The 13,041-nt window shown below is 42.6% G+C and overlaps 1 protein-coding gene across 11 annotated transcripts in view; it reads left to right on the top strand.

The window, feature by feature from the left end:
- cep112 (centrosomal protein 112) overlaps positions 1-13,041 on the top strand; it is a 161,090-nt gene that overhangs the window by 60,283 nt on the left and 87,766 nt on the right. For 10 of the 11 annotated variants that reach the window (XR_011980728.1, XR_011980727.1, XR_011980730.1 and 7 more), the window contains 5 exons: positions 261-415; positions 1,569-1,698; positions 2,265-2,357; positions 2,568-2,627; positions 3,456-3,535. Coding sequence is in view for 5 of the 11 variants with exons in the window: in XM_072694215.1 (XP_072550316.1) it covers positions 261-415; positions 1,569-1,698; positions 2,265-2,357; positions 2,568-2,627; positions 3,456-3,535 (518 nt within the window). In the remaining 6 variants the exon portion in view is untranslated. The remainder of the gene's footprint in view (positions 1-260; positions 416-1,568; positions 1,699-2,264; positions 2,358-2,567; positions 2,628-3,455; positions 3,536-13,041) is intronic. The other variant, XM_072694213.1, reaches the window with a different exon arrangement.

Below are 13,041 nucleotides of genomic sequence, written 5' to 3'. Positions count from 1 at the left end.
AACATCACAAGAATTCTCTTTCAAGTAGCAGGTTGAGGTTACTGTGCATTGCACGATGGCCGGTGCCAGTGGTGTTACTTTCCATAAGTTTTAGTGCTGAGATCCAAAGGGTATACTTTTTATATTTTTACTTTAGAACCATTGAAATTTCTAAAATGTATTATCTTATTACTGTATTGGGAATGTATTGCATCTTTAAAAATGTTCTATTATAATTTATTATAATATTAAGTAGAATATATATCTTTTCCCCTGTGTAGGAACAGACGGTCCGGGAGCTTGAGGCAAGGGTAAAGCAGCTCTCAGTGGAGGTGGAGAATGGAAACCTGCTCAGGCAGAAGGTCACGCAGGAGAAGGCAGAGCTAGAGATTCACATTGCTGCCATCAGTGCAGAGTTACAGGATGCCAACCGCAGGTACCACCATTCAGTGACCGACAAATGCAGAGAGTGTTAGTGTCTTCACAATTATGTTATGGTTTCTGTCGATGGTTTGGCATCACCTGAAAACTACAGCTATCCACAAGCAACAACACTGTTAGAGAATGTAGAGATATCTGGAGAAATTAGGAGAAAAAAAACATTTCATTCTGTCAACTCACTGATACAGACTGCCAAAGCACATATAAAGATTCAACTTGATTGTGTAGTACAAGTAAAGGTAAAGGTGCATGTATTTGTCACTATTACACTGTACAGCGAAATGTGTCCTCCGCATTTAACCCATCTGGTAGTGAACACACACACACACACACACGTGTGTTAGGGGCAGTGAGCACACACACACCCAGAGCGGTGGGCAGCCAACTCCAGCGCCCGGGGAGCAGAGAGGGTGAAGGGCCTTGCTCAAGGGCCCAACGGTGGCAGCTTGCCGAGCCCGGGAATCGAACCCACAACCCTATCGATATCCCGGCGCTTTAACTGCTGAGCCCCATACATGCAAGTACAAGGCAGCAAATGCAGTTGACAGCTATACTGTATATAAATGCACTGAACACATACACATATACACACACAGAGAAAGAGAGAGAGAATTGTGGTAAATATACCAAGGTCTATATACAGATGTACAGATCTATATAAATATTTAAAGGGAACAGAATATGTACAGTCTGTTGTTATTGAACATCTTCTGTTTAAGATCCTTTAAAGGAGCTTATTTGTCTTGCAGCTTTGCAGACACCTGGGTTACTTTTCCAATAGGCTGAAAGAAGTTCAACACATGCTGAACAGTATTCTCAGTTATCTACTGAAACTGCATTTGCAATTGCAGTGCAATCCATATGCAGACATTATTTTAATTGTTTGTTTTAGAAACAGATAGATTATGAAAAACGTTCAATATCTTTAGTCAGATGTATTCAAACCTTTGACTGATACTGTGTAGTGTCACCTCACCTCACCACAGGTACTGTGCACATATCGCCATTGGGATAAACAGTTTAAACAACCTGCAGTTGTGTACATTAAAGGTGATAATTGGGCCAATTAAAAAAATAATTTCGTTTCATTTAATCTAATTTATTTTATTTATCTTATCTAAATAAATGGCCATGTGTGTGGATTTCAGAAATGCGTCTTTACTGAGGGAGAAGGAATTGCAAAATGAACAACATGAGGAGATGCTGCAGAAACTCCACACCAAACACGACACAGACATGAACCACTTTCAGCAGGAGCATGCACTGTCTGCAGCCAAGGTAGTAACCACCTAGCACTACACAAACAAGGCAAACAATACACTTTATTATTTTACCTTTCTGTCCAATATAGTACACAAGTGTATCAGGGATAAACCTGGTTATTTACATACAGGCATCCAACTGAACTGAATGGTGCTTATTTTGTGTTGCATTATCTTGTAATTCAGACTGAGCACTAGTGGAAAAAAATGACAGTGTCTGATGTTCACTTTGAAGTAAAATATGTATGGAAATATTTCGAACAAAAAACAACTGATGTAAGTTGTGTGGCTTTGGATTAATCCACAAATAACATGTTGTGCAAAGTGTTGTGTAGATCACTTATTAATTTAAAGTGTTGTTTGTTTTAAAATGCAGATATTTGAATAGAACGTTTTTGTTTAATCAATGTCTCGTGTGAATTGGTAGAGTGTAATTCTGTGCTTTCATTGTTTTCACCGAAAAGAAAAGGCTTTGTCCTTAAATGGCATCCAGTTATATTGAAGGAGTTTGTGCACACTGAAAAATATAAAATATTAAGAATATAATTTTAAGTATTTTAATAACATAGGTTGTACTTTTAGGCCTCCGAGGTGATTGAGGATCTGGAACACATGATGGCTCAGCTCAAACAGCAGCTGCAGGACAGTGAGCACCGGAGGCAGAAACAGCTCAGGGTGAGCACTCACTGCACTTGTTTAGCTCACTTAGCTACAGTAAATTATATGTCCACCTGTACTTTTCCTCATTCCGTTTTTCTTTCTGCCCATGGAAATATCAGCTATTTTCTTTTATTTCTTAGACATCAGTATGCTGTAGTTTTGTATCAACTATATGCAGTGCAAGTTTGATAGTCTGTCTGACTCAAAGATATCGACTCTCACCAGGAGCTAGAAAATAAGATGCAGCAAGAGACAAAAGAGCTTCAACACAACAGTGAGATAAAGGTGAGTTTTCTTCTAAAACCCAATTATTTTGGATGCTCACATCCAAACAAGACTTACTTATTCAAGGCTCAGTCTGGAATTGTGAGACTGACATGCCAGTTTTAAGGTCTTTTAGGTACAGCAGTGTAAAAACTTCAAAAAAGGGACCCAGGCAGTTCATTTGCGAGCACGATCATTTACTCCATTTGCTCTGTTCTCAGTAGCTGTTATTAGTTTTATGGATTTGAACCATAAGGTTCTAAAGTCTTGATGTGATTACTGGGTACTGTATGTGTTGAAGCAAGGCAACCTGTTGGGGTGCAGAGGGTTGCTTGAAATGAAAGGGGAGCACAAGTGGATGATGATTCCTTGTGTCCTGAGCCTACTTGATTGCCTTGGCCACTTTTGAACATTTAAAGGGGCCTGCTGCGAGCAGTCCCTTTCAAGACTCTTCAAAGCAATCACACTGTCATAAAATAGCAAAAAGGGAAAAAAGAAAGGAAGCTGTCCTAATGAATTGGGCCGGAGCAATCAGTCGGAGATCAAGTTTTAAGATCAGGACGACAACACCTGGCCTGCAGCCGGTCGACCCCACCTTCAAAGTCTCAGGCTGGGCCATAAAGGTGGATGGTGCAAGGCTGCACATCTGCACAGCCGGAGCCATATACAACTCTAGACAGTGAGGCAGGAGTTGGGCAGGGATGACCTTTGACTCAAAGGGGATAGAGGAAATAAAGGACTTTTGCGAAACAGACTGCAGGGCTGAGAGCCAGCTGTGCGGAAGGCCGTTGAGCGGGTGGGATCTGGTAAGAAGTGCTGAGTGATGGATGCTTCTGCCGCCCCATGCAGGTGCAGGCTCTGCAGGTCGAGCTGGAGAAGGAACGGGCCGAGGCCAGGAGGAAGGCCAACAAGTTGGAGGACGCGCTCAGGTCAGCTAATAACCTGCAAAATGCACATACTAGACACACTAACTCTGAATAAAATCTGGCAGAACTTCAGTTGGTATCATGCAATGAAATAATGATAACAATGGATGAAGGCTTGTGAGACCCATGATGATCAAATGAGAGTCTTAGCAGTGAGTAAAAGCTAGATAGGCTTCAGTTAGCATCATACTTATTATAACAATTAACAGTAAATAAAAGCTTATGGGGGTGGGGTCGTAGGGGTTTGTGTGTGGGTGGGGGGGGGGGGGGGGGCATGCAAATGAGAACATGGTCCCAGTAAGCTTATCACAGAAAAGTAACACTCCAGGAGCATGACCGCTCCACCTTATCCAACTAATTACTGCCTTTAGAAATCCTTGATTGGCTGAATGGAGTGTGTTAGATTTGGGTTGAATACATCCATCGGATCTCCTAACCATAATGTCCAGTACTGTTTCTAGCTGCTGAAGTTGCATTGTTCTTCAGTAGCCCAGCTGGACTGAAATGCAAGCAATGCTGTGGTCTGGACCGTGATTTGCGGTCACAGTCTGTGGAAGTGGCTCAGCTCGACGCCCCGTTATGGGAAAGGCCATCTTTTGGCCCTCAGCTTGGCCCTCAGATGTGGCGTTAGCGCCGGGTTACCGACCGCACTTGCAGGGCCTATTCCCCACCACAGGAATGCGGCAGTAGACGTGGTAGTGACCAGGCCGCTTTTGAAGGCGTGTACCATGCTATTTTGCCAGACTGACGTCAAGCCCTCCCACTGTCTGCCTGGCCCTTGGCATACATGTGTTCATTCTCATGGCTATTAGCAAAGAGGAGAGAAGAACCCATCGTGCTGGCTTCAAACCCAGGTTGACGAGCTCACTGCACACATTAGTGAATCTGCAGTGTCTTCCCACTGGTCCAGAATCTCACATCCTGGTTGAAAGAATGATGTAAGACTGTCTTTGTTTCCACCTATGAGCTCATTGTTTACTGTTTGTGTATTTGCTTGGCTCTTGGTTGTGGTATATCACACTTCGCTGGCAGTAACTTCTAATTAGGCTGCTTCTGCATATTTGCTGTCCTGCCATTGGACAAGTGACATCATATTACAAGAGTGCATTACCACAGTTTTAGGCCACATACAGGGACTGCTAATGATACATTAACAGGTTCTGCATCATTTAAGGTAGAGTTCACACTCCCAATGGGTCAAGCCACAGGTGACCACTATAAGGCTCTTAAGCCTTTTGTAATACAGCTGTAGCCCAGTGCAGAGGAGATGACCAAGCATTTTTCTCCTAGCTGGTTTAGTACCACATCATAACTTATAGCTTGAATCACATATCCTCCTGTAAATGATCATGATTTGATGTGTTTGACAATGCTCATTGCACTGACCAACACAGAGTACAATGTGAGGCTCTTATTGTAGATTTACACAATGTCTCTTGGAGCCATTTCTAAACAATTGCAGATTCCAAAATTATCCGTTAAAACATTTGCCCAAAATCAACACCCTAAGGCTTAGTTGAAAGTTTGTAGCTGAGTCTTTTGGAAGACAGTTAACAGTAATGTTCAGATCAGACAAATATTGAGTTGAGACAATTACTAGAGGTATGTTTTGAGGAGTGATGATTAGGCATTCAGCCCCAAGAACACCTGTACCAACTATGTGGTGGTAGAAGCACCATGAACTGGGGCCGTTTTACTCCCAATGGAACTAGTACATTGCACAAAGGGGATAGGAGAACTACCCCAGGGTAGTTCCGACAGGACAGTCACCCCAAACACACTTCAGATCTGGTCGTGGAATGGATAAAGCAGGCAAACATTAAGCAAAAATATGTAGACTGCTTAAAAAATATGTCTATGCCTGGAAACCAAAAAAAAGTAATTTAAACACTACCAATTCTGCCAAGCGGAGTGGACAAATACCCAAACAAAATTCTGCCAGATGCTTATTGATGGCTACCAAAAGCTTCTGGTAAAGATGCAACTCTTTATGGGACATTTACATGTGCTATATTTCATTTAAGAAAACCCACCAAAAAGTGTGCATCAAATTATTTTCTTTTCTATTTAAGGTGTATGTTGTACAGGAAAAACTCCAGTTCAAAGAAACCATTGAATATTGCCATGAGATGTATGTCTATGATGAGTGTAATATAAACTTCCGACCACAGCTTTAATGTTATCTGGTCTGCGAGGCACAAAGCAGAGAGCAGTGCAGTCACAAACCGATTAGACAATCAAATTAGCCCATACTAGTGATGCACTATGCAGGTGCTGGTTTGGCATGGGCCCTAATTAAGCAGACATCAGACTAACAAGCGCCTGGCCCCTTATCCCCCCTCCCTGCTCTGCTACCTGCCTGCCTCTGACCAGCTTTAAAGTCAGTCCAGGACTTCAAAGGACCGGCCAAGCGTGCACATCAAATGTGCAGTGCCTGATAGCAGAGATGTGAGGATGAGCAGAGAAATTTAAAGGAGATGGAGCTGCAAAAAGTGCAGTTTGCCTGGTGCATTAGCAGAGGGGCTGGTGTACTGGAAAACGTGTGAAATGTCTGTGCATTGCATGTAAAAGAAATTCCAAACAGATGTGCAGGCAGTTAGTATGTTTTGCTGTGTATTTTAACATACAGTTGTGTGTAGGTGTGTTGTAGTACTGTTTAAGTGCACCTGTGCTTCATTCTTTTATATTATGTCTTTGTGTGTGTGAGAGTGAGAGTCTCAATGCCTTTGGGCCAACAGTAGGACAGTCACAGACCTTGTACTGTTAGTTCTAGTCTTTGTTTACAGTTTGTATGAAGTCCATGCAACGCTGCACATCCCCCTCCTTTACTTCCACTTACAAAGAATAAAATGCCCCCCCCCTTTTTATGCAAATGAATGGTGGTGTGTGGATTTGACTTGTGTGTTTCCATAGCAACACCACACAGAAGTACAATGCTTGAATATAAAAAAGCGAAACTTTCCATTTTTCATTCTTGTGTCTCTCTGATCATCAGAGGGAATTAGCATGCCGGCGAAAATGTTGTGCGCAGAGCACTTGTGCATTTGCCAGCCGCCAGAATGCTTAAACTAGGACCGGCTGCATATGATCTCTATAAAACAAAACACAAAAATAGAAGTAAAAAGAAAAGCGAGAAAATGACAATGAACTTCTTCAACCTCTCTTTTTGTCAGGAGTGCATGGTTACAGTTATGAGGCTCGACTTTCTCCCCTCCACACTCCCTCTTCCATCTCCTCGTAACCTCTTTTCTTTAATCATAACCATTTCAGGTCCTCGGGTTCAGCATCCTATTCACCCGTGTGCCAGTGAAACCGGGTGCTATTCAAAGCTCCTCTCCTTCACCTTGATTCCTCTGGATTGAGGCTCATTTACGCGCTTCAGCTTTCGCTTTCATCGCTTTTCAAAGACCCATAACATAATGAGGAGGACATGGGATCAGTGGACTCTCTTCTTAAGGCTTGTTTAAATTGGCCGTCAGCGCTGGTAAAGCGAGAGTGCTGTCTTAATCTGTGGCGGGGATGCCAGTGTAAACCCCCCCTCACGTGAGAGGAGTGCACCAGGGCCGCATTCTTGGCCCGCTTGTGTTGTTCCACGTCCGCAGCTGTGGAGCTTGCTCTGCAAGCAGCCTCTCGGCTCAAGCTGTGCGCAGAATGAGCCAGCAGAGCTCTGGCTGCAGGGGGAGGGTGAAGAGGTCATGCTCTTAGGGATTCAGGGGCCAACATCAAACGGCCTAATCACTCCAATCCCGCTGGATCTGTCTGGGGGATAAGAATAGGCTGGATAACAAACTGACTGGCCCTGAAATGCTGCTTTTCTCTTGTCTCTCTCTCTCTCTTTTTATATATTTTTTGTTTTATTTATTTATTGTTGTTGTTATTGCATTCCCTTGATGAACCCTATTGAGTCAATTTGTATTTTAAGTCTTTTTTCAGAGCCTGAATCTTAAACATCAGAACTTTTTATTATTAGTTCTGATTAATAGTTTCGCATTTGGACTTTCTTGTGTTCATTTGGTTCAGTTCTCTGAATGTTCTCTGAACCGGCCTGTGTTGTGATCCACAGCCAGATAGAACAAGTTCTCTGGCTTCAAATGTGCTATGTTTCTATTAAAAGCAGACTAGGGCCCGAGTTGAAAGGCACAGGCTTAGGACCCGAGGCTCCCTCTCGCCAGCCCAGCCATCCAACATTGCAGCAGCAGAACAAAGCCCCCCCCCCCCCCCCCCCCCCCGCCCCCCCTTCTTTTTTATTTCTACCAACTGTGACCTTTTTTGATGTGGGGAGATGGTCAGAGCATGGAAATCAATAAGCCCATGTGCATTTGAAGCCACCTTATCTCAGCCCACATTCCTCCCTGGCGTCAGCATGTACAGGTGGGGCTGAAATGGGTGAGGGGTAGGGGAGGGAGGCCATAATGAGCACTGCCTACATACCCGTCTTGGTACATGGATAGAAGAAGCCATTGATTAAGAGCTGGTATCTGGTCAGAGCTTTCCAGCTACAGTTCGTAGTTTGTATTCTTCTACTCTTTTGAAGTCTATTCAAGGTTCCCCTATATCTGTAGTCCATGGTATGCTTGCTTTTTAATGACATAACGACATACAGGAGTTATTCATAAGCACCTTATTAGTCTAGCTGTGGGCTGTGTTTTATCTCACAGTGAAGCAGACTTCATTCAGACACTGCTGACTTCCTTTTGTACACCGCAAGTACACAAACTACTGTGCCTCACTTCTAGCTCAGTGTGCTTGCAATCCGGCCCATTGCCTGATTTGCCTCTTTAAATGTATTCCTCCATCTCCATCATCAATACCTGTATTTTGCTCAGGTAAAAGCAGAGAGATTGTTCATGCTGTAAATTCCATTCTTACTTGTTTAACATGACTGTTGGCTGAATGTCATGTCATTAATGCACGTTCACTCCCCCTCATCTGCTTGCCTTTCACTGCATGCCTTTCCTTCATTTCAGCTTTGCGTTGTTTATGAATTACGACCTGCGTACATGTGTGGCTAATATGTGCCTGATGTTCCATACCATCCCCATAAATGGCTAATGAATCCAAAGTGTGCTAACGGCATGGCAGGGAAAGCAGCAGAGCCCCTCACTGCCGAGGAAGGAAAGAAATCATCTCGCTAGGATAGAGTGGAGAGGCGTGCCCTGCTGCATATTGGTGGAAAACCAACCAGCTGTTTCTTGCTATGCGCACCTCTAAAGAGCATCTGAAAGCGTTTAAATCACAGTCACAGTTTCCACCCTGCATTATATGTATCCCATCAGCCCCTCCTTTCTGCAGAGTCTGGATCTTCCTATAGGGGGCCTATCCTAAACATATATATATATACATATTATATATATTAATCACCTAGTCACCCGCTAGTGTGAATGTACGGTAATGGCTAAGCTTCAGTAGCCATTTATGGTGTGCTGGTGGATGCACTAATCAAATACATGGAATTGTTGGGGTGTTTAGAAGAGAAGATGAATGAACCTGTGTTCTCTTAATTAGCTCACATGACAATTTGAACAAGTGCTTTATAGTGTTATTGCCCATATAAATGGTTTTAGAATTTTACACAGTATTTTATCGCTAACTCCGTATGACCATAATCTTTTTCCTAGTTGTTGCTGTTTGTATGACAGCAAAACAGAAGGTTTTACAAGTGGGAGTGTTCAGCTATACCTCCGGTGGACCCTTACGGAACATGCACAGTGTCATTTTGTGTTACATACAACCCGGAATCCTTTAACGGCCGCCCCCTGCTTACACCCCGAAAGGGAGTGCATTTTTACTGTACCCGTTGTAGCGCAGGCCTTTCACGAGATCAGGGGAATGACATTGATTTACAGGGGTTCAAGCTGCGCTGGTGGGCGCCTTCGAACCTGATCCCACCCAGGAGGAGCAGGCATGGAGAGGCCTAGGCAGACCCTCCCATCTCGGATGAACTTACCCTGGTGGTCCCCACTGTCATATCGGTTACAGCCTCAAACGCACTACGCAATCAGAACAGCAAGTCATTAGCATAGCTTTTGGCCCTGTGGCTTTTTCCATATTGGCTTGCACTGAATCGCTCCTGATTAGCGAGACAAGAATGCTCTCTTGATGTGACTTGTTTAGGTCAAATGAGTGATTGCATGCGTTGCAGAAAAGAAAGAAGCATTGCAGAAAACTGAACCATGAAGCAGGCAGAAAACTGTTGCCAGCTATTTCTTCACCAATGAAGCTTCTCAAAACAAATATTTGCGATAGCATGCAGGCGGTCTGGGAAAGGGGAGAATAACCAAGCAGTACAATTTAACAGTATGTTGATTTGGTAAAGACTAATCCCTCGGCTCTTCCGTCTCAGCGCTGCAGCAAAAAAAAAAAAGGGATTTGGTCCCTCTCTTTGCGCTCTGTGACATTAGTGACACAATGGCAAGCCGGCTGCTAATGTCACACTGCAGGGCCTTCTCTTCTGCGCTGGCCTGAATTTGCCTCTCAGATCCAGCCGCATTAATTCTCCAGCAAATGCCCTTCTGATCATCATAGACAGCCTCCATTTGCCGTCTTTAAGTTCATTACTGCCTCCTCTCTCTCTCCCTTTCTCTCTCTCTCTCTAACTTGCTCCTGCTCTCGCTCTCTGACGAACCTCAGACAGAATATTTGACCACGCTTATGTGGTGTTAAGTCGTCGCTCCTCACAACTCTGCGGCTGCTGTTATTTTTGAACGTTTGAAAGCGTATTTGCATGCCAGTCGAGGAGTTTGGGAGCCCAAACTCTAACTGCAGTGTTTCTCACTCTCTGGGGAGAGAGAGAACGATGGTGGAGGGGGAGGTGGTAGAGGGAGAGAAAAGAAGAAACGGCGCTCCTCTTTTTAGGGCGCTGAATATTTCAGCTTTTCATTTTCCCCTCTCATTTCATGCGCTGCCTCTTTTTTTTCCAGCTTTGATCTCTTTCTGGATTCGTTAACATTCCGCTTCAACAAACTCTCAAAGTGCCTGGTCCCAGCCTTTGGACTGGCGTGGAGCGGAACAGCCCACGTGGGATCCGCACGGTTGTGTGTTTGTAGGTGTTTTGACTTTCAGCGCCCGTCCCTACCACCCACACAGGCCTTATAAGTGAAAGGTTCAGACTGTTTTGATGGCCCTGGCTGTGTAAGAAATGTCCATCCTCAAGCTCTGAGGCTCGAGTTGACTTGAGTCTTCAAACACTTTCACTCATAGACATAGGCAGACAGTTATAGTAAGTGTTTAAAAAATGCACTGTGGGAATTGAAAAGTTGTTAAAAATGATCAGGTGTCCCAGTATTTCGTTTTGTTAAATATGTTGTTTGTTCAGACTCATATTTCATTGTCCTGGTCTACATGATGTGAAAGTGATCAGTGGTCACTCAAGTCATCATTCCTTTTTTAAAGAATACGTACAGAAATAGTGTTGCCAAAACGTAAATACACACTTTTACGCTTGCATTCTGTTATCTAATGAAATGGAAGTGTGTCTCATGCCTTAAAGGAATAAAAATCAAATTAACATGATTTACATGTTACATGAGTTACATGAGTACAGTTGATCGGCCAAGATTTGTATGCAAGTGTGGTGAAAGTTGAGAAACAACACAACCCTGTCTTGTATTGCAGTGAGTAATAACTTTATTCGAGCAACAGAATATAGTCGCTGCTTAACAAGTATGCATGGATTTCTTATATACATAGGAAATTAGGAAATTGAAACGGTCACAGCCAGTTTCAGTTCCTGTCGACAGTGTCTGGTACACAAAAACATCCACTCCCCACCACATTGTGGTACAACAGACTTCATGTTTAAATTCTGCACTTATGACCCCTGCAAGTGTACATACACATATTAGAAACACTCACAGACTTATTCTACCATATAGGGGCATAAACATGAGCAACCAGCACATCAGAGTGTAACTACTCCTAACTTAAGCTTTATGATGACTCACAGAGTACATGTGTTCTATACATGTGCCATAGTCTTGCATACTGCATAGAAGAGAAACAGCTAACTTGATTACAATACATTGAAGTGCACTTGCATACTACTAGATTAAGAATCACACACAAAGTAATAAGGTTTCCCGTAACAGTAAGATTTGAAGATGCTAGGCTAACATTGCTAACAGAGCTGGGTTTGGGTTACACCTGGCATTAACTTTTTTTTTTTTTTTTTTTTTTCCTTTTCCTGTTGACCGGATTCCGTTTATACTTCAGTAAAATGCATCCCAAGTCTGACCACATAAGATCAGATTTTACTTTCCTGTGTAAAAAACACACCAATGCTTACATAATTTCTGTTTTACTTTCTTTAAACAACTGATTCTGAATAGTTACAATAGTTCAATAGTGTACAATACAGTAGTTCTCCTAATCCTTCTCTGAGATACTGTAAACAATTTCGAGGATCCGTGGTGATTCTTCTGCAATGCGATGGAACAATAGATGATTCTTGTGTTGTGGATTGAGTTTTTCGATCGTAATCCCATCACAATGCGTACGAGGGTGTTTTACACCTGCCTTTTCATGCGGACAAGTGAAACCCGAACGTGATCTGATCACCAAAAACGCATGGTAGTGGCAAGTGTAAACAGACTGTTGCCAATCTCATCTCATCTGTAAAGGCACTTCCCAAAACACCCACAACCTGCTCAAAACGCATCCAGAGTGTCTTTTGTGTTATACAGAGTGTAAATGTGGTTTAGAAGATGGTATGACCTATTTGAGTCTATATAAAGAACTTCTCATATTTCCACATAGCAAACATTTTGAACTACAACCACCTTTAATCCAACATACTATCCGCTGTGTTTTGCGCATTGTGGTTAGATAGTTAGAAAGGCCATCAAAGGAGGATGATAATGTAGTTCCAATTTTATCTTAAATATTTAAGCAAGGGCTATCCATTCCTTCCTGTAAAATCTTGTTTTAATAAAATCTTTATTTTTGGTTTACTTGTTTTTTTTGGTGTATTTTAGAAGCAAATAAATTAAGACATTTTGAGTTTATATACAGAGATGAGATTGAGCTTGGTAACAGTCAAAGTCCAGTGTTGGCGTAGCATTTCCCTTGTTAACTAAAGAAGCACACTTAAGACTTGTAATATGTCTCGGTTCATTGACTGCATCCACAAAAAGTAATGAATCATGTTCATTAGCTTAGCCATTTGTTATGCAGTATCAGAAACCACATGTAAATCTATTTGAGATTGCCTTACAAATTAAAGCTTTTTGAGGCAAGCCTGTAATCATTTACGCAAACACTATGCAAACCTGCTGGGTTTCAACTTCCATTACTTGTGACCTACGTTAGCCTTGTAGCTTCTTTGAAGCCTAAAACCAAAACAAATCTCCGAGCATCTCATATCGGTTTTATAATCATTAACATTAACGCAAAGCATGCATTACAGCTTATTGCTTCTGCAACTACACTCATTATACTTTGTATAATGTTGTATTATGGTTCTTTGTTATGGCACCCTTTTTGGTGCAATATAGAACCATTTGTTCTTGACC

The sequence above is a fragment of the Salminus brasiliensis genome, chromosome 12 (assembly GCF_030463535.1).
Source record: "Salminus brasiliensis chromosome 12, fSalBra1.hap2, whole genome shotgun sequence".
Lineage (NCBI taxonomy): Eukaryota > Metazoa > Chordata > Actinopteri > Characiformes > Bryconidae > Salminus > Salminus brasiliensis.
Note: the sequence above shows the minus strand (reverse complement) of the source record. Positions and strands in the feature narration are given on the sequence as shown.